General features: G+C 52.3%; 3 protein-coding genes across 3 annotated transcripts; 1 reads left to right on the forward strand and 2 right to left on the reverse strand.

Annotated features, from left to right (window-relative positions):
• Window positions 1-41: 41 nt before the first annotated feature.
• On the reverse strand, window positions 42-11,057 carry GGA2 (golgi associated, gamma adaptin ear containing, ARF binding protein 2). The gene is given in 18 exon segments (XM_030957977.1): window positions 42-618; window positions 1,221-1,331; window positions 1,736-1,905; window positions 2,827-2,996; window positions 3,799-3,950; window positions 4,234-4,289; window positions 4,514-4,628; window positions 4,630-4,682; window positions 4,932-5,051; window positions 5,599-5,680; window positions 5,787-5,924; window positions 6,623-6,703; window positions 7,145-7,248; window positions 7,727-7,850; window positions 8,748-8,846; window positions 9,358-9,433; window positions 10,260-10,344; window positions 10,908-11,057. Coding segments are annotated over 18 exon segments (1,881 nt in total). The 5' UTR covers window positions 10,942-11,057; the 3' UTR covers window positions 42-507.
• A 161-nt stretch (window positions 11,058-11,218) lies between these two features.
• EARS2 (glutamyl-tRNA synthetase 2, mitochondrial) lies at window positions 11,219-16,064 on the reverse strand. Its single transcript, XM_030957978.1, has 9 exons — window positions 15,935-16,064; window positions 15,367-15,522; window positions 15,027-15,216; window positions 14,335-14,807; window positions 13,454-13,562; window positions 12,647-12,800; window positions 12,413-12,543; window positions 12,031-12,166; window positions 11,219-11,824 (listed from the first exon to the last, which is right to left on the reverse strand). Exons 1-9 carry the CDS (start codon window positions 16,062-16,064, stop codon window positions 11,741-11,743), a joined length of 1,563 nt encoding a protein of 520 aa, XP_030813838.1. The 3' UTR covers window positions 11,219-11,740.
• A 346-nt stretch (window positions 16,065-16,410) lies between these two features.
• On the forward strand, window positions 16,411-27,305 carry UBFD1 (ubiquitin family domain containing 1). Its single transcript, XM_030957979.1, has 7 exons — window positions 16,411-16,468; window positions 16,703-16,969; window positions 17,043-17,251; window positions 18,254-18,319; window positions 18,511-18,616; window positions 21,574-21,656; window positions 22,878-27,305. Exons 1-7 carry the CDS (start codon window positions 16,441-16,443, stop codon window positions 22,986-22,988), a joined length of 870 nt encoding a protein of 289 aa, XP_030813839.1. The 5' UTR covers window positions 16,411-16,440; the 3' UTR covers window positions 22,989-27,305.

A 27,305-nucleotide genomic window follows, 5' to 3' on the forward strand; every position in this document is an offset into this window, starting at 1 on the left:
CGGGGCGGTACCGGGACTGTGTCCGGCCGGGAGCCGAGCCCCGCGGTCCGTGCCCAGGCCGATCGCTCCCCGCGGCCCCGGCAGGGCCCGGCCGCGGCCCGGGCCCTGTGCCCGGCTCTGCTCCCTCCCAGCGCTGCCGGTACCGGGCCCAGCGCTCCCCGCTGCACCTGGCACAGGCTCCGGGGAAACCGGGCCGGGGTGTCCCTGGAACAGGCTGGCACGGCGGCTGAATATTGGTGTGATTGGCTTTGTTTGTTTTTTTTAATGCACAAGTAAAGGGGAGGTGGCCCAGAAGCAGCAGGAAGGTGTGCGTGGCAGAGGCACGGAGAAGCTCTCCAGCAGGCTCCTGTAAAGCAGGCTCAGCTACAGCGGCAGGCTGTGGCAGAAGCAGCCAGCCCACACAAGGAGGAAGGAGCTGGCAGATCCCCGGAAAGGTGCCCTCATGGAGCACTACTGCTCCCCGTCGCTCCTCATCGGACACACGGCAGGGTCCGAGCCAGCTGGACTTCAGCTCCTGCCCCAGAGCGCTGCTTCTGGAAAGCCAGTCACCTGTCCCTCCTCCCGGAAGGGCTGCAGGCCCTGCGTGAACACCAGTCTGTACCTCAGGCGGATGGGATCCTGCGAGAGAAGGGAGGAGAGGGGCACACCGTCATTATAAACTCCCGGACTCCACCCCTCGTGGCCTCGCTGCAGTGAGCCACCTCTGGAAGGGGAAACACCAGCCTTGCAGAAGCTCTGCACAGGAGGAAACCCTGATTAGGTTAACCTAAGGATATACCTATCCTAACCTGGACAGGTAACCCTAAGATAGACAAGAGCAACCTGAAGACCTGTGCACGCCACCCGTGGGCATGTTGGCAATCCAGGCCTGGCCAGCCTACTCAGAGCTCCTTACACTGATCTTGGGTCTCATAACTATCCACCAGTACAAAAGATCTGCCTCCCATCACTTGTACCTTGGGTGTCCCTGTGTTCCATCAGCTGCACCATGAGTGCCTGCAGCTGTCTCTGTGTGCAGATACTCCAGAACTGTGCAGGCCCCTGCAGCAACTGCCCGCACAGTCCTTCAGACTGTAGCTCTGAAAGCTCTTTGAGCAGAAAAAACATCTTCCCAGCACAGTCCAGACTGCCCTGTCTCTCCACTACACCTCCCCATTATTAGGAGGCTCCCCATTTTTCACACAAACAGTCAGGGGTTTCCCAGTGCCCACCAGCAGCACCTTGTGTGGGTTGGAGAGCAGCAGCACCTGGGACAGCACTGCGGGCGGGAGGAGAGGGCTGAAGGCTGGCAGCTCAGAACCAGAGGCTGGTTGTAACTTTATTTGCATGGTCTGAAAGAGAAAACAAAAGAAACAGTTTTTAGTCCAGTCTGGGAAAGGGCTGTGAGCCTCACTGAGCCATGGAGCTGGTTAAAGTTACATCAGCCAGACTCTCCATTCAGTGAAAAGCACAGCCTGCCACTAAAGGCCGATATTCCTAAACAGCCAGCTCTGTGCTACACGTGTACAGGGAGCAGGAGCCCTGCCCAGGAGGCTGAAGCAGCAGCTCTGGAGCCCTCTGGCAGTAGCAAGGCCATGGGCACACACAGTGAAACAGGCACCACTGTACAACAGGATCTCTGTGCAGAGACAGGAAGATCCTTTCCCAAGAGCAAGGCAAATGCTCAGTAAGAAATGGTGACCCTTCTTCTCAGGACCTTTCTGAGCATCTCTGTTCCTTGTCACAGGTTTCTCACCTTTGGGACTGCAGCCTGGAACACTATGTCCTTAATGGGGTGTGCTGAGGTGCTCAGCATGGACAGAACCATCACCAGCACATCTGGTCGGCCGGGAGCCGGGTCTCTGGAGAAGTGGAGCATGGCCTTGAAACCATTCCTGTCATACACAGTGAGGGGAGAGATGGTGCCTGCCAGAGACAAATTGAGAACCAGAATGAAAGCCTGGATTCCTCTCCCATCTGAGGGCAAACAGGAAAGATGGGATAAGGAATAGCAAAAAGGAAAATGCAGACAAACTTTTACTTCCTTTGGCAAACTCACAGACCAAGTGGCACACAGCCCCTGATTTATATCTGCCTCCAAGGCAGAGACAGGAATCTGAATGTCTGCCTTTGGGATTTAGCAGCTCAGGTTTCACCAGTCCTTGAGAGAAGTCAGATGTGGATCCAACAGAGATGTGGTGGGAAAAGCAAAGTGCCTTTCTGAGCGCACACAGGATTTGGCTCCTTACCATCTGTGCCTGGCAAATTCACACCTGACCATCACCATCCTGCCCTTCCAAAATCTGCTAAGAGCTTCACTTGAGACTGAAGGCAGATCAGGATGTCTGTGCACCTGTCCTCTTCCAGCAGCAGTGAGAGCCAAGGCTCTGTGGCCCCGGGCCGAGACCCCAGGGTGACATCCCCAGGAAATGCTCTGGGCTGAGCTGCAGAGCTGGGCCATACAGTGTGAAACCAAAAAGCAGAGGTGGAATGAAGAGCTTCCTGCTTCAGGAAGTGGGGCAACTCCCACTCAAAAGTGTCTTTTAGGACTTTTAGGGGAACAACTGTTTGAAGCTTGACTGAAGGTGCGAAGGACAAGGTTTAGAAGCACATTACAAAGATCAGCCAGGGCAGAAAACTCCTGAGCAATGAGTAGGGAGGACAAGGACCTTCTCATGCTATGATCCCTAGCACCTGCTCAAATTCTCAGGTACATTAAGCCCATCACAGAACAGTCATTACTTGTCTCCAGCGACCCACACAGCACGAAGCTACTTTGGCTTCCTGTCCTGCAAAACTCATGGAAGAGCTCGAGTAAGCAGAGCTGGGGCACAGAATTGTACTTACTTAGTGTAACTGAAATTAAAGGCACAAAAAGGTTTTCTAGAGAAGCATCATTGGAAGCTGAGTGCAAAGAGGCAGCAGGCTTCAGATCATAGCCTGGACTGAGGAGTGGAGGATCTGCCACTGAGTTACTTGGGAGATCTGGAAAGGGCAATTTCATTGGTGATAAATCCCTGGAAAGAAAAGCATGCAGAAAGCTTGTATTAAGTGGGGATACTACAGGGAATGTACTGTCTTCTGCTGTGTCTGTCTCTATTCCCAATCCCTCATCCCCTTTAGGTATAAAGAAGCTACAGACTTACACTCTGAGTCCTTGAGGAATTCAAAAACTCTATCATCTGTGGAAGATCTTGCTGTTTCAAAATTCATTAAGGCAGATTTTGGTTCTGTTACTATGGTAAAACTTAGGTTTAGGGCTTTGGAAGTCTGCCATCCCTGAGCACAGCTTCTCTGGAGCCCTAGTCAGGCAGATCAAAGTAAATTCCTGCTCAAAGACATCACAGAAAGCTGAAAATCTTCACTAAAGTTTCTTGTAATATGGCAGACTGTATAAGCATACTGTAATAGTCTCCTGCTCTGAAGATCTGTGGAGATTAATTTGATTTGTGAACTGTTCCAAGCTTCCACTGAATGTCTGGAAACTCCCTTGCCACAGTCTGGAGAAAGCTGAGGAAGGTGCTTTTTGAGTGACAGGTTATTATAAAGAGGCCTGACCGTAAGGTTGTTGTTCTTTTAGCTGAACATCACCTTGTTATCAACCAATGGGATTTGTCTCCCCAAATTTCTGACCGTGGGAAGGTCCTGGTGTGCAATTAACTGCAATTAACCAGTGCGTAACTGCAGGAAAGAGCCAATGTGTGCATGGATCACTTGCCATCACTAACCAGAGGTAGCTGAAAGGTTTTCCTAAATCTCCCTGCTGTAAAAGAATTCCTCAGCCCCCAAATCAGACTCCATTATGAAGAGTTTACTTACAAAGATAATGTCTTGGTCCTGGATGGTGGAGAGAGCTGCTCATCCAGGCTCTGGAATTCACTCTTCCCTGCACGGCTGTCTTCCCAGCCCTGCAGTGGTGCCAGGCTTTGAACAGCACTTACACCTTCCCTAAAGCCATTGTGTACAGCAGGCTGGAAAATAAGGCTCTTCAGGTTCATGCTGTATAATATCAGCATCAATAAACCTGTTGCACTGAAAAGAACTCTGTTTGTCAAATACCACTACCTAAAGCAGAAATGCATATGAATCATTTGGTTGCAAACTGCACCTGAGAGACAGAGCACAAGGATTCCAGTTTCCCTTCAGAACAGAGTGCTACACCAAAAGGGCTGCCAGGGAAAGGCAGAGCAGGAATCATCTCTGATTTTTGTCCTTTATACCTTATGGACAGCAAAGTGTCTGAGCATCACTCACCTCTGCTAGGCCAAAATCAGGGGGTGGTTCCTGTGTGACAGGGGAGTTGCTGAGACCTAAGAAAGACACCAAAATACCACCGATCATTTACAGAAAGCAGGAGTTTTCCACAGGTGCTTCCTTTGCTGTCTAACACAACTGGAGACACTGCATCCCTGAAAACCTCCATCTGGAAAGCTCCACTTTCTCTTGGGACTGGCACTGAAGCCAAAGTTCCCCTCTCTTGCCTGAAGACCACAAACCCCAGTAAGGAGGGTGGCACTGAAGTGCACCTACAGACCTAAGGAGCACAGCTGCTCCTCGAGCAGGCAGCTGGAGGTGGTGCTGCCGTGTCGGGGGGCCGAGGCTGTGTCTGCAGAGGGCTCTGGGGGGCTCAGGGCCACGGCCTCCAGCTCGAGAGAAGTCGATCAGGGTGTAGCTCCTCGTGCGCCGTGGGGCTGCTCGGCACGCTGGGGAACACAGACACAGTTAGCCAGGAGCCTCGGGAAGGGTGGCACAGCCACGGCTCCAGCTGTGCCTCAAGGGGGAAGAGCTTGGGGAGTATTTTCTGTCAACTATACGCAAGAGAAAATGATGGTTACATAATATTTTTCCTGTGTTACAGCACTTTCTCCAGGTTTGTTCTCTGAGGAGCACTTCCCTGCCAAACCCTGCTCCCACCTGGCATGCAGGGCAGAGCTGCTTTGGGGGCTTCTCACCTGGTGCATGGGCAGAGCTGGCAGCTGAACCTGCTCCATCCCCGTCCTCGTGGCTGGCCACAACCTGCCTGTACTGTCCCAGCGCCCAGGAGAGCTTGTCATTGGCCTGCAGGACCTCAGCTGGGAAACCAGAGCAGACACAAAACACTCATCTTCCGGGGGAAGGCCAGGTCAGTTCCACAGCACCCCCAAAATGCTCCTGAGGAAGGGACAGTGCAGCTCAGGAGTGAAGGCCAGCAGAGCAGGCTGCCCTCAGTTCCTCCCTTACCTTTCATTCCATTTTGAACACACAGCTGCTGATTCCAGGCCTCTTTCTCATTTATCAAGATCCCTTTGAAATCTTATCCCATCTCTAAAGTATTCCTAATTCCTGCCATCTCTTCTGCACTTTCTTTTCAGTTCTCTAAACATGAGAACTCAAAAAAACTCAGAAAACCACCTCAACTGAAGAAACAGATTCACTGTTTAACTTTGGGCTCCAAGTGAAGATTAACAGCTTCCTCAGAGATGAGCAGGAGAAGACCAAACGCCACTTCCCTGGGCATGGTTTCATGGTGAGAGCAGGGAGCTTTGCCCACAGGGTGCCAAGCAGCCAGCACTCCCCTGGCAGGGCAGGGCACAGCCCTGTGCCAGTGCCAGGGAGCACAAGGACAGCGCTGGCGCTCACCCAGAGCCTCCTCGTCAGGCACTGCCTCGCTGGCCAGGCGGAAGAGCAGCGGCCGGAGCCTCTCACAGCGCTGGAACAGAGCCTGGGGGAAACATTGCACTGCTCAGCACCCCACACACCCACACCTCTGTCTGTGCCACCCCTGCAAGGGAGGCTCCTCTGGGAGAGCGAGGAAAAAGAGCATTTACCTGCAGGCTCTCCTGGTCAGCTGGGGATAATTCACCTCTCCTGTAGCTCTCCAGGAACTCATCCATACGTTTGACATTCTCAGAAACCTCACTGATGGTGTTCACTCTTCGGGACACCTGAGCTGACTTTTCTTGTTCCTGTGATGAAAAATGAAAGAAAGGGAAATTGTGACTTGGCTGGAGCACTCAGGGTCACACCTATTAATATTTTATTGCAGGTAGAGAAGGCACAAAGCAGCACAGGTGAGAACAAGCCCCCAGCTGCCCCATCAGGACACCCCGGCTGCCTGCTGTGGAATATGGAATACATCTCAGCACAGGGGCACGAGTGTGACTTCAGAATTTGAGCTGAGAGTTGGTGGCTTCTGCCACACAGAATGACACACTCAGAACCACAGGGCTTTGTTAAACCAGATCTCCTGTGTCAGCAGAGAAGTGGGATGCTCCTTCAGGTGGAACATGCAAACAGACAGGCCAGACATGCACACACACTGCATGCAGGAAAGAGGCAGTTCTGTACAGAAGTGATTTCTTTCCATCTGGGAACTGAGTTTATTTTTGGAAATTTCCAACCACTACTGCAGTACTACTGCCAAGGTCCCACTGACAGGGAAGTGTCCTGCTCTATGCACATTCACAAATTCCCTCTCCTGGCAATGGCACATTTTAGGGAAACAAAACAAAATGATCCCATGCTGTAATCTCAGACTAATTTGGAAAGCCTGAACACGGCCCCTTCTCTGGGGCTGCAGTGCAGAGGGTCTCCTGTCAAATGGAAGGGCCAGGCTCCCTCCCACCCTCCCTGGTGCAGAGAGGCCCCTCCGGGCAGCCCCCACCTCCTTGACGGCGCTCTGGATCAGGCGGTTGGCTGCCTGCAGGTCCTCGGGGTGGCTGCTCCTCAGGAGCCTGGCCAGGAGCTGTCGGGACACAGGTGGGGCACAGCAGTGAGCAGCAGCAGCCCCTGGGCACCGTGCACACAGCACAGCCACAGCCACTGCTGCAGAACGGTCCCGTCATCCTGGAGACGTGTCAGCTCCTGTCCATAGCCCAATCCAGGCTACACTGCTCCTGCATACACTGGCTGGTCAGGATCAGGGACTCTGGCTCTGCAGAACTTCTGTAAGACCCAGAGAAGCCCTCCCTTGGGGAGATTTCAAGGAAAATGATGTTTTTCTGTAAAAAAGTTTTACTTTTTTCTAAGGAGATATTTCTGACAAAGTTTCAGAGAGTTCTCTAGCTGTTGCAGTGCAGGAGGGATCAGCATTATTCTGAAACAGCAGAAGCTCCCAAAATATTACTGAGCCTCTTTTCTCATCAGGACAAAACAGACGGTAGGGCATGAAGACTCTAAGATTTACCTTGGACTTCTCTTCATCTGTGTCAAAAATAGAATTCTGAGGTCTTGGAGAAGGGGGAGGTAAAATTTTGTCTTCTGGCAGTTTGGGATCTTCTTTTACAATCCCTGGAACAGGTAACAATAGTTGTTCAGTGATGCCCAAGCTGCTGAAACCTCGATGCTCAACAGTGCATGAGGTTTTGCACAGATTTCCAGATTAAAATGCCACTGAGGACTACTAAATATAATGGAGTGGATGAAAAAATCCATCCTGGGATCTCTTTGAACTCATCTCTCATAACCCTGGGAGATATTCCAGGGCAAAGATCACTTCTGAGCCCGTCCTGTGCTTTTTCCCTGCCCACAGTGTGAGCAGAGGCCTCAGACTGGTCTGAGCTGTGCCCAGGAAGGCTGTTCTTTGGAAAATCCCTTTAAACAGTTCCATGCATCCTTCAGAACCCAGCCAGCCTGGGACCTTTGTCCCTTTTCCTTACGCACAGCACATTAGGAAAAAGCTGAGTCACGAGCTGAGGGGGGCAGATATCTGTGGGGCAAACGATGGGCTTGGGAGGCTAAAAAGGAAACTGAAATAACAGAACTGAACCTTGTTTCTTCAGCATCTGATAAGCATCCTGGATTTTGACTTCCTGAGGAAACCAGACTGTCCAACTGAATATCACTTCTGTGACCCTCGACTTGACTTTTTCTGAAGACCAAATTCCATAGTACTGAAAACAAGACAGTAAAGAAAGACAAAAAGCTCAAACCCAAGGAATTGGTGCCAGATCTGGCACAGGGACCCAGCCCCAAGGCATTTTTGCGCAGACACCAAGGATAAACTGGATTCCTGTGAGTTTATTCACAGTGCTGACAATGTGTATCCTGGGGTTAGGAAACACAGAACTGCTATGGAGTGTATGAGAATCACACACACATTCTATAACCATCAAAATTAAACCACTTCAAACTTCTCTGATCAGTTATTGAATCCAAAACCCAAAGCAGGTTATTTTAGTGAAAACATTCTGTGCTTGACTTTAAACACTCTCCTTAACTGCTGCAATGCAGTCACAGCACCGGCCTCAGCCAGCCCCTGACACAGGAAAACTGAACAAAACCAGAAACAAACATTATTGTCTCTTATCAGCATCTGGGTGCTCTCTCCAATTTCTCTCATTATTGCCTATGACCACTCCTTTAACTATAAAAACACAAACCTCCCAAGGCCAGACATTTCAAACTGATTAGATGATACCCGTCCTCTCAGAGCAGCAAACAGAATTGTCTTCAGTGACATGTGCTTTAAAGTCTGTGGCTTCACTGAAATTCTGTTATCGAGCCCGAGACTGAGACAAGGAGTTTTGTTCTTCAGTTGGGCATTTCTTTGAAATCAGCTTTTTGCAGCTCTGCCCTTGGGCTGATGCAATGGAAAATGAAACGTGCAGCAGTGGTAAATATGTGCAGGAGCCAGCAGAAGGGGAAATTGATGGTGTGATGCTCAGAGGGTGTCTCAGGCAGGCCCAGCCCACCCCCATGAAGAGGAGCATGGCCAGAAGATCCCACTGCCTCTGAGAAAGCAGAGTGCATTCCTCAACCCAAAACACCCTGTAACCACCATCACCTACCTTTGGGGAAAGCACTTTAATCAGCTCATTCAGAAACCTGAATTTTGCCATTTCACTGTGAAATCTGTCACCACAGTTGTTCACACAAGTCTCCAGCACCTGCAGAAAACAAAATGTTACCAACAGGAACTGAAAACACAAGGCTTGGGGAGCTTTCAAGAACTTTGTCATTATATTACTAAATCTAAGAACTTTCTGACACTGCATTCACCAACACAAGATACTGAGAAAGTCATGCAGCAAGAACATGTTTTATTCCTTCATCCAGCTTTCCTAGGCAGCACATTTAGGGTCACCTGCTCTGTTCTACCCATCACTAACAACTCTTGAGCTGTTGCCTCGGTGGTGGGACACAGCTCACACAGCCAGAGCTGCAGACCAACAAAACACCTCAGCAGAGCAGCGTGGGGAGGAACAGAAGCAGTTACTGCCTCCACCCTGCCCTGGTTCCTGTAGTCCTTGTGCAAGGGAAAGTTAAATGGAGAGGCATCCAAGAGAAAGAGAAAGACATGGACATCTAAGAGAAAAGGGAGAGCTATCCTGTCTGCTCTGTCCTACATGCCAACTCTGTTTCCCAGTGACTGCTTTGTGTGCTGATGGAGGTACTCACTGTGAGGGCATGCAGGGCTTCCCCCTCCTGAGGGGACTGGATTTTGTGTGCCAGCAGCCTCAGCGCAAACCACGGGCTGGGGAAGAGCAAAGCAAGTCACACCATGCACGAGTTCCCAGCAAAGCAAATGCTGCTGGGCTGGGTCTGCACAGAAGAGCAGCTGCTGGGCTCACAGCAGGACAGACACCCTCCCTCGGGCACAGTGCTGGCCAGGACACTGCTCACACACAGGGGGGAACCGGTGACCCCAGCCCTGCCCCCCAGCCCTGCCCAGGGGTGTCCTTTGGGAGGGAGCAGAGGGACAGGCTGGGGTGTCCCTGGGCAGGCACCACCGGAGCTGGCTCTGCAGCTGCAGGAGCTTCAGTGACAGCCAGGGCAGCCTGTGCCAGCTCCTGGGCACGTGCTGGGTGCCAGGCCGTGAGCTCTGAACTCAGTCTGCTCTAAACACAGGGATGATCACTAAGGTTTGACAGGTCATTAGCTTAATTAGTCCCTGCTACTTCCCACAGAGCCCAGGCTGCCAGCTGGAAGGTGAGGAAACCTCAGCAGAGATCCTCCACCCGTCTGGAAGGAAAAGCTGAGGCTGAGCTGCCTCGGGGCTCCCCTGCAGAACCCCACAGCAGGAATCCTTGGCCAGACTCCTAAGGGCACGGCCAGCAGGTCCTGCTGCCCCACGGGCTCCAGCATTGATGTCAGAGCCCATTCCCTGACACCACCCTCCACCACACTGGCACACACCTATTTCCAACTCCTATTTCCAACTCATTTCTGCTCCCAGGAGGGGCAGAGCCCAGCGAGCCCCCTCAGCTCCCTCTGCAGCTCCCCACAGCACAGCCCCAGGCCCGTTCCTGCAGAGCCAGACACAGCCTGGGGGAACACAAAGAGCTCTGTGTCTGCCTTACCCCTCCGTGTCAGCGTTCACCTGCTCGCAGAACCGCTGGATGCATTCCCAGTTCTCTGCGGAGACACTCGGGTCAGTGGCCTCATCTTACAGAAGGAGAAAAACGAGGGAGGAAGAAGGAAAGCTCAGGCTCAGTGTGAGCCAGAGCAGGAAGCAGCTCAGCCCTCGCTGCTGCCGCTGCTCCAGAGCTTTCTGTAGCAGAAAGGGGAGATCCGGGACGAGCAGGAAACAGCTGTTACTAAAGTCTGCCTAAAAATATAGTCCCAAGCACACACTTAAAGTCAAGAACAGCCTGACAACAGCAGATGTTGCTTTTAGCAGGAGAAACCTAAAAACCATTTACAGGCAGCTCTCCTGAAACCACTACAAAACTTGTGCTGGAACACAGGTAGCTTACACATTAGCACAGCTGAATTCATGGAAAAAAGTCTTCTTTGGCTCTACCACTCCCCAGTCTGTCATTGAGCCAGCGCTGGGGGCAGGACAGATGGGGAAGAAGCCAGATGCAGCAAGCCAGCACCCACATCACTCCACAAGGGTTCCGTGGGGACAGCAGCCCCTTCCCCGGGAGGTGAAGCTGCTCCAGTGCCCAGCCAGGCTGGAGGAGGCAGCAGAGGCAGCCCCGACCCGCAGCCCCAGCCGCACTCACTGAGCCAGCGCTCCAGCTGCCCGCTGCCAGCCATGGCTCCGTCCCGGGTCCCGGCGCCGCGCAGGAAGCGGCTCCGGGCGGCCCAGGGCAGCCCACGTGAGGCTGCTGGGGAGGAAGGGCTCGTGTGGCTCCTGGGGAGGGCTGCTGCTGTGGAAGTGCTCCTGTGGCTGCTGTGGAAGGGCTCACGTGAGTGTGGGCTCAGCACAAGCCCTGAGCTCCTCCCCTCACCGGCTGCAGAGGAACTGTGAGAACGGAATCAAAGTCACCACATTGATTTAATAATCAAAAGGGCATCAGACCAAAGAGGATAAAACATCCAAATCTTCTCATCAGGGGTGTTTTCAGCAGAACCACGTACATGACACAGTACCCAGGAAACCCCCCTCTCAGCAGCTCACTGAGCCTGGTGGGCAACAGCTATAACATATATCTATATATATAAAAATACCCCCCCCACTGTATTTATTGGGGAACCATGTTGTGTAGCTGTAGGTACCCTGACTGCAAGGCCCTCTCCAAAAAGAATCCGATCTGTTGCTTTCAGAACTTCAGTTACTTTCTGTCCACATGGTCTGAATTTACATGCTGATCCGTGTCTTCTTCTCCCACCCTGCCAAGCAGGCTCCTTGCACGAGGCGACGGCAGGACAGAGTTGAATCTGGACTTGGTTCCTCCCCCAAACAAAGTGGCTTGTGCTTGGTGCAGGTTCCTACAGACGTGGGACCAGCCCAGACACTGCCTGGCCTGAAGCCCAGCTCGTCTGCTCAGATGATCACACAGGTGCCACCTGCACCATCCCAGTGCACGGCCTGGCAGTGTCACCGACGTCCCTGTCAGCTGGAGAGGGCTCTGTGTATGCGGCCACACACCTCCTCAGCTCCCAGGGTCACCATCATCTCTGCCACGCTGGGGCCGTGCTGCAACAGAGAGAGCCACTGAGCACAGGAACTGACCTCCCCAGCTCGTGTCTGTGCATCACAGACTGGTGCCAGCCCTGCCCAGAGGGACCTGAAGGGCTAGCACCAGAGCTGAGCCAGGACTAGGCTTTGGAGAACTTCTGGAAAATGTGGGTTTGAGCTCTGTGAAAGCACATTGCACGTCGTCTCAGAACTGCTCTTTTTACCTGCTGCCCGCTGAGCGCCAGGCGCAGGAGCTGCATCATGCTGCTGTACTTGGTCTCTCTGGTCTGCTTCTGGACACTTCTCAGCTCTCTGTTCAGCTCCTCCACAGTCAGGGCAGCTGCTGGCCTTGTCAGGAGCCTTTGGGAAAGAAGGTGTCCTTGCACTCTGGGGACATGGAAACCACAGGGCTCCTCCCTCTCACCCCTGCCCTGTGCCAGGGCGCTCCCTCTGCTCCCCAGCAGCAGAGCTCATTCAAAAGAGCAAGTTTAAGCTACAAAATTATGCCACAGACCTGGAAAACCACAGAAAAAGCAGTAATTCTGATTGTTTTCAGAGATGAGGAGCCATTCTGCCACTACTCAGCTCAGACAGCAGCACACTTACCCTAAGACCAGTTTTCCTATTTTATCTGCTTCTGCAGAAATTGTTTGTAGCTGCTGCCGGGACACCGAGGGCCTGACCCACAGGTAGGAGTAATCACTCGACACCAGATTCTTCAGGAGGTTTATGTGGCCCTGGGGGAGAAAAGCAAAGCTGGCAAGGCAGAGGGCTGTGCTGTGCAGGAAGCAGTTCCTCAGCCTGGAGGACACTGGCACAGATATCTGCCACTACTCATACTTTTCTCAGCAGAAGGACTCGCTCCACATATTCCTGTTCCAGAACATCTGGATCCACTTGCTGATCCCCATAGACGAGCTCCACCAGCCCCTGCAGCTCCCTGACAAGCTTCTGGCGCAGCCCTTGGTTCTCAATGTGACGGGTGAGGTGAATCCTGCAGCAGAGCACAGACCTGCTTTTGGAATGCTTTGGCTTGGATCACCCCAACCACGTTTCACAGAAACCACAGAATATTCTGAGTTGGAAGAGACCCTCAGGGATCATCAAGTCCAACTCTTAAGGGAACAGCCCATCTGGGGACTGAACCCTCAACTCTGACATTCTTAGCACCATGCTCTGACCAACTGAGCTAAAACTGTGGAAGTGTTAGAAAAGTAGCACTAAACCAGAGTCAGACACTCTACAAATAAGCATTTAGCTCAGGTGCCCCACAGGGAACTGATGATGAGGCCACTCTTAGCAGCACAATGTCCTACGAGCACAAGTGTACTTGCAGAAGAACCTTCTGGAAGTGTTAACTCTTTTTAGATGTTATTTTCTTAGGTTATAAACTTAAGACTTTAGATCCTCACAGCTACACCCACCCTCTCTCTAGACTTCCAGTGCTGCCAACCCCAGTGTCCAAGCACAGAATGGGAGAGGAGGCAGGAACTGTGTGAGCAGAAACTTATGGTTCCTCTCAGCAGAGCCCAACAGGTGCTGCACCAGGATCCAACAAACAAAACCTCCAGCCAAAGCCAAGTGCTAGAAACAAATTCCAATTGACATGGTGCTTACTACATTTTAAAGCTACCACTAATTTTTTACCTGTTGAATTCTGGGAGTGCTTCGAGGTCCAGGAGAGCAGAATGGGTTGTAATTCTGCCTACTTCAAACTGGGAGATCAGCTCCTCCAGAGTCCTCCCCATCTGCTTCGCTGCAACATAAGCCAAAGGGAATCACAGGGCTCTGTGCTCTCCTTGGGCACGGGGCTGGGAGCACGCTGAGCAAAGGTGACACAGGACAGCCACCTGTGCAGTGCAGCAGCAGCAGGGCTGTCCCCGGGCAGGCAGGAGGGAAGTGGCGGCAGGCACTCTGCCATGCTGCCCTCTCCCCAGGAGCTGCTGTGCTGCAGAGGCACTGGGATGTTCTGCTTGGCTCCATCACCTTCCCCAGCAGAACCCCTCTGCCTCAGCTGGCCACAGAGAAGTCACACTCAGCCAGGAGTGGGCACTGCCCAAGCAAGATTTCATTCCCAAGCAGAGTTCTCAAAACACAAGTTAATTTGTGATCTCTGCACAGCAAGAACCACAAAAAGAGACATTGACTCAGCTCCTTGTGGTCTGTCAGGTTAAAGGAAAGCTGGCACAGGTGCCAGACAACACTGCAATCACTAACCACAGATTGCAACTTTTCCCAAGACTTCACAGGGTTTCTCAGCCTTGAAGGGAGGGTTTTCCCAAGGGAGAACCCATTAAGCACCTGATTCAGTTTTAATGGCTGCACAGCAGCAGGAAGACTTCTACCATCCCAGCTCCTTCCACAGGAGCTCTGCAGAAGGCCTGGTGGCACCTCAGCGACTGGCTGGATACATGGCACCCATCCCCTGACCCCTTCAAACACCGACAGGATCTCAGCTATTAAAACAAACCCTTCATGCCATGAAGCCAGCACGAGGTGAGCAGGCAGGCAGGAGCCCCTGGCGGTACCTGGGAACCCCGAGCCGCAGTTGGTGACGATGTCCAGCAGTGCCTCTGGCAGGAACCCGTCCCGAGCAAAGCGCTCCAGGAAGATGTCCCCCTGCCTCTTGGACAGCTTGCCACCGTCCTTGTTCAGCAGCAGCGGCAGGTGGCCAAACTGTGGCGGCTCCCAGCCCAAGGCCTTGTAGAGGAGCAGGTGCTTGGAGGTGGAGGCCAGCCACTCGGTGCCGCGCAGGACGTGCGTGATGCCCATGTGGTGGTCATCGACCACGCTGGCCAGGTGGTACGTGGGGAAGCCGTCCCCCTTGAGAATCACGGGGTCACCCTCCACCTCTGCCACCTCGTGCTTGTTCCAGCCGTAGACCAGGTCCTGGAAGGGCTGCACGCCCCTCTCCAGGCGGAAGCGGATGACGCAGTCCAGGCCCTGGGACAGCTTCTGGGCCACCTCGGAGGCCGTCAGGTGCCGGCACCGGTTGTCGTACCTTGGGGAGATGAGCACCGTCTCAGGCACCAGGGCTTCTGCTCAACACAGGCCAACGCCACCAGCTGTTTCTACGTTCCCAAAACCCTAAGCAGATGCCTGAATTTTAGCTGTCCAGTCTAACACCTCCTCTCTGGAGGGTGACACGGCCTCCTCCCTCCACGGGCAGGAGGCACAGCCCCGGTGCCGCGAGGCTCTGTGCACAGGCTCAGGGACGTACCGCGGGGTCTGCTGGCGGCGCAGCGCGTCCCTGCGGAGCAGCTGCAGGCGCTGCGGGCTGCAGAAGCAGCGGTAGGCGGCCCCGCTGGCCAGCAGCGCCGCGCCCGCCCGCCCGTACAGCTCCAGCCGCTGCGACTGCACGTAGGGCCCCGCGGGGCCGCCCCGCCCGGGGCTCTCGTCCGGGGGAATACCTGCAACACCGGCACGGCGGCAGTGAGCAGCCGGGCTGCCAAAACAGCCCGGACACAGGCAGTCAAACCCACCCTGCAGCTGAGTACAGTCAGCCTTTACAAAAAAGGTAAGGTGTCAGCACGTGAAAAATGAAAGATGCTTCTAAATACCTGCCCAGTCCAACATATCTTCTATTCCTTCTGCAGCTCCAGGCACCACCCGATTCTGGTCTGTATCCTCCACTCTTAAAATAAAGGTTCCTTGGTGCTTTTTGGCAAAGATATAATTGTACAAAGCAGTCCTAAGGCCACCTAAATGCAGAAAACCTATAATCGTGGGGAAATCAGAGAAGGCGGTCACAAATGAGAGCCAAGGAAGAGTTCTAAATATGAGCTTGAAGGGCTCTGGATGCTGCCTGCGATGGCAGCGGCACCGAGGCGGGAGCGGCACCGCACCCCGGGGCACCCCCAGCTCCGGGGGCACTGGCTCTGGAAGAAACTTATGGACGACCTGGCAATCCCCGACAAGCGGGCACATGCCAAAACAGCACGGCCACGGTACACCGACCGGGACACGCTGGAAGGGTGAGCCCGAGAGCTCCGGCAGGAGCACTCCGGGGAACCAGCAGCCACCGCACCCCTCCAGAACCCGAATTTAAGTTTTCCAACCCAAAACCCCGCCCCGCCGCAGCGCAGCCCCGGGGGTGGGCAGGGGCGGGGCTGCCGAGGGGTCGGTTACCTGTGGGGCTGGGCCCGAACCGGACCCGCGGCCCCCGCTCGGGTCCGGGTCGCGATCCCGATCCCGATCCCGGTCCCGATCCCGATCCCGGTGCCGCCGCGCAGCGCAGCGCGCGCAGAGCTCGCGCCATCCCGCCACGCGCCCACGTGGCCGCGGCGCCGCTTCCGCCCGGCCCCGCAGCCAATCGGCGCACGCGCTGCTGCTGGGGGCGGGGCCTCCCTTAAAGGCGCCGCTACCCGCTTCGTCCCGTCGCGCGAGGGGACCGCGGCCGCAGCCACGGGCGTGGTAGCGTGGGGCAGTTCCGGTGCCCGGAGCACTGAGCGGACGGTCCGGTTCGCCTCTCGCCTCCCGGCGTGGCGCGGCCGGTGCTGCGGGGGCGCGATCCGGGGGTCACCGCCGCCCCCACGCTAAGAGGCGGGCGGGGGCGACTACGGGAGCCGGCGCGGCCCAGCAGCGGCGGGGCGGCGTTTCCCGGCGTGCCCCGCGGCGGATTGTACACAATCATCATGGCCGCCGCCGCTGCCGCCGCCGATGGTACGAGCGCGGCCGGGAGCGCGGAGCCCGCGGTGCCGGGAGCCCGCGGTATCGGGAGCCCGCGGGGCCCGGAGCCCGCGGGGCCGGTGCAGAGGGAGGCGGGGCGGGCTGGGAGGCGCCAGCGCGGGGAGCCGGCCCCGGACACGCTGCGGGCGGCGCTCCGGGGCCGGAGCGGAATGGGGCCGGGCCGGGGCAGCTCCCGTGGGCCGGGATCTTCCTGTCCGTTCCCCGCAGGTGCCGAGGAGCCGGGCATGGAGGCGGAGGCGCAGGAGCTGCCGCTGGGCTGCGGCGGGGCGGGCGGCTCGCCGGCGGCGGGGCGGTCTCCGGACGGCGCGGAGCGCCGGGAGCCCCCGCAGGCGTCTGTCAGCAACGGCGGCGACGAGGACGGCGGCAGGGAGCTGGTGGAGCTGAAGGTGATCTGGAACAAGAACAAGTACGACGTGAAGTTCTGCCTGGACAGCACGGGAGCCGAGCTGAAGCAGAAGATCCACTCGCTCACAGGTCTGTGGGGCCGCCGCCGCCTCCCCGCGCCTCCCCCGCCGCCGCCGCTCCTAATCGCTGTGCTTGCCCCTAGGCCTCCCGCCCGCCATGCAGAAAGTCATGTTCAAGGGACTGCTGCCCGAGGAGAAAACGTTGCGGGAAATCAAAGTAACGAACGGAGCGAAAATAATGGTTGTGGGCTCTACCATCAACGATGTGTTAGCAGTAAATACACCCAAAGAAGCTGCTCAACAGGACGTCAAAGCTGAGGAAAACAAAAAGGAGCCACTTTGCAGACAAAAGGTAATTAATATCTCAATAATTGCTGTTGTGGGGGAGCAGTAGGATTTATGCGGCTCTCCTGCAGGCACCTGTGGGTCCTGTTCCTCCTCAGGTCAGGTTGGGGGTTCATTTCTGACAGCTCAGCATTGGAAGGACTCTGGGCAGGGGAGTAGCACAGAGCTGTTTAGTTCAGAAGGGACTGGGGCTTTGCAAGACACTGCTTGTGGTGCCAGGCACAGCCAAGCATTTTGGTCCAGAAATGGAAACGTTGGATGGATGTTAGTGCAAACACAGCCCCGATTAACTCTGTCTAAAACCTAATTATTTTTTATTGGCACGAAAGACTTTGATCTCCAAAACAAACACCAAAAAGCAGTTCCCTCAGCTGTCCCAGCCCTGAGAAGGATATGGGTGTTGAATTCTCCTCTCACATTTTGTAGCACGGTGCAGTGGGGCTGATTTGATGGCTGCTGAAGGATTGCTAGCTCAAGTTATTACCAGCCCTGTACCTTGCTCAAAATGAACTTGGTTAAATTAAGTAGTGCTTCTATGAAGCACGCTGATGGTTTTCTGTGATTTATTACATTCACACTCAGTGTAAGTCCCATCATTTTTAAAGGTGCTCAGCCAGGTGCAAGCTGTGAGTGTGGATTTGAACGTTGTCACTGCTCTCATCCATGCTGGTTTGGTGCTGGGCTGCCCTGCCAGACGTGGAGAATTTTTGCCATTCACTGGATGTAATACTTTGGATTTTATACACCTGTATTTATGTGTGTGTGAATATTTGAGAAGGCTGTTATCTTTGGCATTATGTTGGAGCTCCACTCATTTTGATAATTTCTTGGGAGTATTTTGGAAAGTGCACAATGAGATTTGAAAGTCACTGATGCCTGTGTGATCAATGCCTGTGAGCAGCCCTCAGCTGTGTCTCAGTGACATTGGGATGTGATCAGGGGGCAGCTGCAAGCACACTGCAAACTTTGTAACATTCCTGTGAATTTAATTTCTGTTTTTATGTTGTAGCAACACAGAAAAGTGTTGGACAAAGGAAAACCTGACGACGTGATGCCTTCTGTCAAAGGCGTGCAGGTGCGTGAATAAAGCCTTGAGACACTCCGAGTCACAAAGAGACTTCTCTGTGGTTTGAGACCCTTCCCACTGGCTCAGTGGTTGCTGTTGTGGCAGAAAGCTGGAAGGATGGGTGGTCCTTTTGCTGCAAAAGCTGAGAGTTTGTGTGTTTCCTGCCTGGCCCTGGTGTGACTGGCTGTGTCTCGTTGCAGGAGCGGCTGCCCACGGTGCCGCTGTCCGGCATGTACAACAAGTCAGGGGGCAAAGTCAGGCTGACCTTCAAACTCGAGCAAGACCAGCTCTGGATTGGTACAAAAGGTGAGCACCTCTCAGCCTTGGGGATGGGCAGTTGGTGACGGGGCTGTGACTGAACTGTGTGACCTAGAAAAGCTTCTCCTCTGACTAAACTGTGTTTAAGGAATGATGTTGCCATTGCAGCGCTTCAGAAAGCTTTGTTTCCTTTCCTCACGTGCCATTCTCCCAGGGCATTGAATAGTACTTGATACTCCACATCAGCTCCTGAAAAACTGCAGTTCAGTGGTGTCAGCAGACTGAGGGTCCAGTGTGCTGTTCCTGGCTCCAAATGTAAATGGGCATTTCTGGTATATCTCAAAGCACTCCATAAGCAGCATGCATTTGATGCCAGCATTACACGGGGGCCCAATGGCTTAGCCAAGACTTGGAAGGAAAACTCAGAGCTGGGATAGAAGCCGGGAGTGTTGGCATCTCTGGCACTCTGTGTCCTTCCAGCTGAAATTATGTGAATGTCTTGTCTCAGTAAGGCACAGCTGTGGAGCTGTGCAGAGGGCTTGGTGTGCAGTGGCAAGTGCTGCCAGGAGGAGCTGGGGATGACGTGCCTTGCTGAGGATCTCTGTGTCCTGGTTGTGGCTGGGATAGAGTTAGTTTTCTTCCCAGGAGCTGTTTTGGATTGGGAAGGGAGCAGTGCATCTGATAAGAGTGGATGTTTTGGTTGTGGCTGTGCAGTGCTTCCCTCAGTCAAGGACTGTTTGGTGTCTCAGACGCTGCCTGTGAGGAGGCATGCAAAGAGATGGCAGGGAACTGGCCAGGACAGCTGGCCAGAGCTGGCCAAAGGAATATTTCCTACCATAGAGCATCATGTCCAGTGTACACTGGGGGCAGTTGGCTGGGAGGGACTGGTCACTGAAGGGGGACAGGCTGGACATCAGTCAGCAGTGGGGAGCAGCTGTATTGGGCATCACTGGTTTCTCTGGAGTTTCTTTTTTTATTTTTATTGCTATTATTATTACCATTAGTAGTAGTAGTATATTTTATTTTGTTTCAGTCATTAAACTGTTCTTAGCTCAAACCGTGCATTTTTTACTTTTTTCCCAGTTCTCCCCGTCCCAGCGGGGCAGGGGGAGTGGGTGGCTGTGTGGTGCTTCGTTGCTGCCTGGGGCTGAACTGGGATCCCCCACCTGCCAGGGAAGCTGTGCTCCTTCAGTTTGGCCGGGCTGGGCAATATATGGTGATGAGCAAGAGGGATGAAAGTGCTTGCTCACTGTCCCAGTACAGCAGCCTCATTGGGTGGTTGTACTGCCTCCAGCTGCTACAGCAGGTCCAAAGTAAGCAGAAATCCCAAAAGTTTTTGACCCTTTCTTTGTAGGACAGACTTGACTGTGAAGATTTTTTCTGGCTTTAAAACCTCTCTAGGTGCCAGTTGCAATGATTTCCTCCTGGGCAAAATGTTGGAGCAAGGCATTGGGATGTTTTTGACTCTGTTGGTTGGGCAGGCAGATTTTTCTATTACTGATCCCAGGTTCTAAATCCATGCTTAGTATTTAGGGGATTAATCTCTTCCATCACCCCCCAGATGAGTTTTCAAGGGTAGTGTTTCTGAGGTGTTCTACATGGCATTGCTGAAGCTGTGAATTTGATTCTTGTAGTCATGTGTTTCCTGTAACCTGTTCCCCTGCTCCCCCAAACTAGCAGCAGCTTGCTGGCTCTAGGGAATGGTTGTAGTTGCTGGCTGTTATTGGGAAAAACTCCTTCCTCCTCTGAGAAGCCCATGGCAGAGGCCAGCAGGTAAGGGCTGCAGTAAACACATCTGGGTGTTGGCACAGCTTGTCACCTGCTGGCCCTGCAGAGCTGGAGCTGGTTCTTACCTGCAGCCTCCCAGGGGGTTTGTGCAGGTGTTTGTAGCCTGAAGTTTGGCACAGGCAGCTGTTCCCCAGCTGCTCAGTGGCAGTTGCACAGAGGCATGGATAATGGGATTTGTCTGTTGCTGGGATACTCAGAGCAGAAATTTATTTGAGGGATGCTAAACAAGGGCAAAATGGGGTTTTACCTCATGAATGAAGTCACAGGTCTGAACAGGTAGTACAGAGTGAGCTCAGTTATGAGGCAGAGAAAGTTTTTCCTTATATCACTGAGTTTATCTCCTTGTGTGCTTTTTGTAGGTAGATTTGAGGTTTTTTGGATCACAAATTAAATAGATCTGTCTCAAGAACTCAGAGTTCAATTTCTCCTTTGTAAAGTGTTTTGGGTATTCTCTGTTTTGTATCCAGAAGATAATTTTCAGCTGATGCTGGATGCTTGAATGGAAAGGCAGGACCTTGGAACTGAGTGTGTAGAAAGGAGTGAGGACAGAGCAGATGGGAAGGCTCTGCCGTGGACCACGTACTTTGTAGCTCTTGTCATTGCCTCTGGCTGCTGACGTTACTCTGCCATGTAATTGTAGTCCTTTTGGGGCTTCAGTTTCTCTTACCTGTTTCTTTCCCTGTTTTCTCTGTTATATTCTCTTCCCTGTGCTTCTCTGCACGCTGCCTCAGAGTAAAGCCTGGCCTAAGCTTTCAGAGTTAGGTCAGCATATCTTTGCCATCTTTCAGGCTTGCTGTTGAGAGTTCAGTGTAATCCTTGGCAGTCAGTCCTGAGTGTTCCCATACCTGGGCTAGATTCCATAGGATGAGCATCCCCACTGCTCCAGGGGAGTTCCTTGTGGGAAAACATTAAGTAAATCCTGGGATTTCCCATCAGTCAGTCTAGGCCCAAATGATGAGCACTGAAATGCTTCATGCGATGCAGGGGAACTCTGTGATCCATTTTGGATTCCTTCACACTGCTGGGTGCCAGCTGTGGGTGTGGGGGGGGTGGTGCTGCAGGCACCACGTCCTGGGCAGCAGGTATCCAAAACTCACCTGGAGGGGAGACTGCTGACCTGAGGAGCTTTTGGCATTAATGGAGGTGGTGTATGAAATGAATATGAAATACTGCTTCCCCGCATGTCAGAAATAATACTTTGATCAATTTTAATGTAGAGAGAACAGAAAAGTTACCCATGGGGTCCATTAAAAATGTGGTGAGTGAACCTATTGAAGGCCATGAGGATTATCACATGATGGTGAGTAACAGCTCTACTTTAATCATATCCATCTGATTCCTTCATGCAGCACACACTGCTGAGGCTGCAGGCCAGAGCAGGCTGGAGGTGGATGGTGGTTCCAGCCTTGTGGAGATGGGGACATGGGCTCCTCTCACACTGTCAGTATTTTGGGTCCATGTTGAATATCTGCAGCTGTGTGGAAATGCAGAGTGTTTTCACACAAACACGAAGTGCTGAAGCATTATTTTGTATCTTCTGACTGTGACACTGTTAAACCAGTAAACATGTTCTCAACATAGCTCATGATTTCTTAATGGTAGGGATATTTTTGGTACCTGGTTTAATTTCTTGATTCTGTGGTATTTATATGAACAACAGGCCTTGATGGAGGTTAAGAAAAAAGGGATTTGATGCTGTAATATCTTTTCACACCTGTAATTTTCTGAACAATTTGCATGGGATTTAGCAAAGTTATATTTCAGAAGAGAACTGTGCTAATGTACTGAAATTTTGGCTGTTTATTTTAATCCATGGATTTTTTTAAGGTCCTGCTTTTCAAAGCACAGTAACTAACTTTTGATTTTGAAGAAAGCTTCTTCTCTGTAAGAAGTCTGTTTCCCTCTATAGGGGGAGGAAAGAGAAGTGTATTTCCTTAAAGTCATGGCCTGCAGGAGGGTACTGCTCTAGTCTCTGTCCAAATACTTGATTTTTGATCACCCGTTTGAGAAGAGATCCTCTTGAGCACATGTTGCAGTAAACTTACCCCACAGCAAGGGCAGAGGCTCTGGCATGCCATGGTGCCCCTCTCCTGGGCATAGGAGGGAAGTTGAGAATAGGACATTATGTCTAAATATAAAATCCTGTGACTAGAAAGACATGGTCATTGTCCTGTTTAGATCCTGTTTGGCTTCTCAGCCCTGAGGTTTCTTTGGAGACTCTGAGTTATGCTTCAGGTTGTCTACCAGAATAATTTCCTCATGTTCTTGAAACTGGCCAGGAGTTCTGGTTACTGTTGTGATGTTGTAAAAGAGAAGAGCTCGTTGTTTTCTCAGTGCTCTGCAGCTCTTGTTCTCTGCAATGCTCCTTTAATTGCCCACCAAAGAGCTGTGGAATGCCCCGAGTGCTGCAGGGAGCAGCAGGTGGGACAGGCTGGTCTGGTTTGGCAGTGGATGAGCTGTGCCTGTCCACTGGCACCAGCTCTTTGTTCCCATGTGTAAATGTTGTCATTTTTAATTGCAGGCATTTCAGCTGGGCCCAACAGAAGCATCTTACTACTGGGTCTATTGGGTCCCAACTCAGTATGTGGATGCAATCAAAGACACGGTGCTGGGGAAGTGGCAGTATTTTTGAAAGCACGCTCACCTCTGGCACAGGAAAATGACACAAATCTAAGGACACTGCTGGGAGAGGCCTCCAACATCCCTGGATGTGACAGTCCTGGAACTTATTATTAAAACATGCTAAACGAGGCATGGATGGAAGCCAGAGGTGATGTTCTTTCACCATTAGTTTACTTTTAACTTAAAGATTTCACCATCCCTTTTCTGCAGTCAGCTTCAACCATATTTAAAGCAAATACAATGGAAATCAATAAATCTTAATTCACAAAATATTGTGTGTAATACACTTAAATCTGCTGAGAGTTGATCTTCCAGTTTAGTTTTAAAAAGAAAATATTACAATGTATTATTGAGGATTTTTTACATGGTTTGAACAAAACCAAATATTTTCATAATCTCTCAGTTATCAGCATTAGACTTACTTTAGTTACTTGGTTGTGAGGGGACTTTGAGGGGCAGATTTTTAAGAGCTAACTGTAGCAGAGCACAGCGTTGCTGTTCGGTGAAGCCATATCCCGCTGGCCCTCCAGGGCAGCCTCCACTCCTTGGTAGCAGAACTAATTCTTTGTTTTAACCCAAAGATGCCCTGCTTGTTTGGGATTTTTCCTGGCCTTTTGCCGAGTCTGGCAGCTCCAGGTTGGTCTGTGTAGCGTGTTTGGAGCAGATGAATTCTGCAGGGATGTTTTGTCGTGGCAGGTGACCCAGTGCTGCCATCTGCTCCCTCCCGTGCCCGGTCAGTGCTTCACCTCCTGCCCTGGGCTGCTGCATTCCGGGAGCATTTCCTTGCTCGTGCATGTTGCAGTCCAGGATCATTTTGCAGCTGCTGCGTTGACACTGAGCTGTTGGACTGGGAACACCCATGTGCTGCCGGTGTGAGCAGGGGGACACAGTGACATGGACATGGATGGAAACACTGAAACGCTTCCTGGTGGGAGCAGGGGGACACAGATCTCCCAAAGGGAGGGAACCACAGAGACCTTTCTGCCCTGTTTAGGGTGGGGGCAGTAAGGTAGAGAGAAGCTCAGAGGCTGTTTTGGATTCTTAATAACAGCAGCAGTCTTTTGTGAGCTGGAAAATTTGTAGTGATTGAATTCAGTGAATTGTACTTTAGATTAACCATCCAGCAGGGGATGTTTTGAAATGTAAACCACCTTCCAGCTTTTCTCCTGTTCCAGTTCACAAGAAGCCCTCACACCTCATTCTGTCAGAAGGAACGTGCTGTGCCTGGGGCTGTGGTGCTCTGTGTGTCATGCCAGCCATCCATGTGCCATTTCTCTCAGGTGTTCTAACAGAGCCCTCAGCCCTGCACAGGTGCAAAGCCCATAGCAGGTGGCATTGGGCAGCCAGACTGGAGCAGCTCACACATCCCTGCTCTGCATCAGCACTGGGGCTCAGTGCTGCTCCAGGCCAGTAGCTCAAAGCCATGCAGAAACAGCCTTTTAGGAACAGCTAATCTGAATATGCTCCATGTCCACTCTTCCCTCTCCTTGAGGGAAGAGCCCAGTTGAAGCACAGCAGTGCAAATTCCCAAATGAGTATTTATTTTACTTTTATTTTACTTGAGAGACTGGAAAACACATTGGCTTTCTGGTAGGTGTTGAGGTCACATATTTCCCTGTAGCCTCTAGATAGCAGCTTTTCGTTTGTATTTTCTGTTTGAACAGCCATGCAAAATGAGTTTTAAAGGTGTTTCATATCCTACATAAAAACTAGTGATGTTCTTGTTACTCCTGTAGCTTGGGGTATTTCCTGTCTGTGTACAAGCCAGCAGCAGTGTGTCCTGACACGCGTGGCTGGGCCAGGAGAGTTGTGTCAGCTCCCTTGGCAGTCCCCTGGAGCAGTGGGGGCAGAGAGGAGCTGGGCTGCCTTTACTGGTGGCAATGTCATGGGTGAAACACAGCCATCACACTTGTGATTTCCTAGCTGTCAGTCCTGGTGTTAAGGCTGAAATTAACAATTTGTTGCCTGGTGGAAGGTGTGGGGACTGCGGGATAAAGCAAAGGGGTGACACTGGCTCTTTCTGTCACCTGGGGCCACACTGGCGCTTGCCACCTTGCTGGTTCTGTGATGATCAGCTCCCATTTGTTCCTCAACGTGCTCAGACCTGTCTGTGCATCTGTTTGTGTTCCGTTTCCTTTCCTGTTCCTTCACCCCCTTGCTCCTGGGGAGGGCAGGAGCAGTTGTGGTGCCCTGGTGCCCGAGTTCCAGCTCCTCCCCAGCTCCTGTGGCTTCTGTGCAGGACGCAGCGACTGGGTGAGTAACTCTGGGGCGAGTGGGAACAGTCACTGACCACTGCTGGGGCACAGGGCAGTGTCACACCCCGTGCCAGGGGCACAGCTGCCCTGTCACTGGGCCACCCACAGCCCAGCAGCTCAAAGGAGACTCAGCACAAACCCCTTGGTTACATACAGATTTAAAACACGAAGAAAATACTATACAGTAAGAAAATGTGATCCTGTTTAGGTGCTTCCTTGCAGGTTGGATTTGATTGGAAAAATGTAATTGTCTCATTTTTTGTTCTATGTGTAAAATTTGAATTAAAATACAGGAAAGTGACTTATAAATGCTTCAGTTGGTGTTTGTTGGCTCAATATCCCAGGTTTCTTGGGACCTCTTTGAAATGAGTATTCTAGTTGATATTAGCAGCGCTGCTTTTAAGATCCTTTCTCTTTGGTAATGTGGAGTTGTGTATGTTCTGGCATACACCAGTTTTTCCAAGGCAGTTACTGACATTAAGAAACACCCTCTTTTTAGTGGGATAGTGCCACAGTTGCCTCTTAGCCATTGCCTGCCTCTCTCTCAGCTTTGAATTTTGCTCTGTGGTCACTGTGACCATCCCTAGGCAGGCTCAGCATAACCAGTGATCCCAGGGAGGAGTTTGGTCCTCAAGGAGACACAGTGTGTGAGTAAATTGTGAGTACGCTCAGAACTTGGAGTTGGTGATAAAGGTGGTTCTGAGATCTGGCATTCATTCTGTGGGCAGTTACCAGTACCAGCTGCACAGACGTGTATTTCTGTTAAATCACAATTTACCAGGGTGCTCCCAGCAGCGACTGCTTCCTGCTGTGTGTAGGTGTGATTCCCCGGGAGCACCCTGGGTGCCACTCCGTATGAGGTTGCACTGAGTGTTTTCTGGGCTTGCTAATTGCAGGTTAAAGTATTGGTGAGGCAAATGCAGGTCCCTGCAGGACACAGCTGGCGTTTGCTGTTGGCTGCTCCCAGAGCCCAGGCAGTGTCCCCTCCTTGTTGCTGTCTTGGGATTCCTCCTGCCAGTCCCCCAGCTCCTTCCCTACCTTGTTCCATGACACTGGGTATCACAGCTCACCTGTGTGCCATCCCTTCCTCTCTCCGTGCCCAGCACTGCAGGTTTCTCCTCCTCTGCTTGTCCCAAGTTCAGTATCCTTTCCTCTGTGTGTGCATCCCAAGTGTAAGCAGTCCCAGGATCACTGCTTCCTTGGGAATGCAGAAGTGTTGTTGCTCAGCCTGGTTGGGATTTGAACAGAGACTGTCTTGCATTAAGAGCTTGTGTTACTCGCATGGTTTCATACCAAGTTGAAAGTAAATTATTAATTTCCAGTAATGACTTTGCGGAGGAATGTGTAACTACACTCAGGGTATTCTGGTGATGGAAGAGAGTGATCTGGATTCAAAGGAGATAAACTCACCACCACCACACTGTGCTGGTGCCACACACACCCTGCCCAGCTTGCACCTGCTGGCTGGTGCCCACTGCTCCGTGCTCTAAGGGCCAAAGAGAAACAATTCCCTGCTGCTGCATGCCCAGGTGCCACGGTGGGGTCTGCTCTGCCCCCTGCCCACAGCCACGGTCCTGACCCCGCCAGTGCCGCTGCCTCGGGCACTCCCTCCCTGCTCCCGTCCTTGCAGGGCTTGTTTCCAGACTCCCCTTGGTTTACTTTTCTTCCTTTGTGACTTGGTTTTTCCAGTGGAGCCGTTTTCACCCTCAGTTCTGTCCAGCACCTCTCCCCACCTGTTAGGATGAGGCCGCTGGCATCTTGTTTTGTTAGTGAGTGTCCTTGTCACTGGAGGGGACCAGGAGAGCCCTAGCAAGGCTGGTATGAAACGTGGCCATTTTACCTTCTAGCCAAGGATTTGTCTTGGTAGCTCATGGAAGTTCACTCTGTCTTATCCATACTCAAAGCGATTAATTCTTTGGTTTTATATTTAAAAAACCAACTTAGATATTTGTGTTCACTGCAGATTTATTTTAAATGGAATATGTGAGTACCATGTATTATGGTATTTTTAAATAATCTATTGCCTATTTTGGGGGGAGGGAGATGACAAATATTTAGTCTTAGATTTGCGC

Source organism: Camarhynchus parvulus, chromosome 14, assembly GCF_901933205.1.
Source record: "Camarhynchus parvulus chromosome 14, STF_HiC, whole genome shotgun sequence".
NCBI lineage: Eukaryota > Metazoa > Chordata > Aves > Passeriformes > Thraupidae > Camarhynchus > Camarhynchus parvulus.

Bases quoted from the DNA above. Each gene is read 5' to 3' on its own strand.
- UBFD1 (XM_030957979.1), top strand. From the start codon at position 16,441: ATGGCCGCCGCCGCTGCCGCCGCCGATG. The intron at 18,320-18,510 runs GTGCGTGAATAA...GTCTCGTTGCAG, and splicing joins CTTCTGTCAAAGGCGTGCAG to GAGCGGCTGCCCACGGTGCC. The intron at 21,657-22,877 runs GTGAGTAACAGC...TTTTAATTGCAG, and splicing joins ATGAGGATTATCACATGATG to GCATTTCAGCTGGGCCCAAC.
- EARS2 (XM_030957978.1), bottom strand. From the start codon at position 16,064: ATGGCGCGAGCTCTGCGCGCGCTGCGCTGCGCGGCGGCACCGGGATCG. The intron at 12,801-13,453 runs GTAAAAAATTAG...GCTCTGCTGCAG, and splicing joins GCACTCCCAGAATTCAACAG to GATTCACCTCACCCGTCACA. The intron at 12,544-12,646 runs GTATGAGTAGTG...TTTCTCCCCCAG, and splicing joins GAGTCCTTCTGCTGAGAAAA to GGCCACATAAACCTCCTGAA.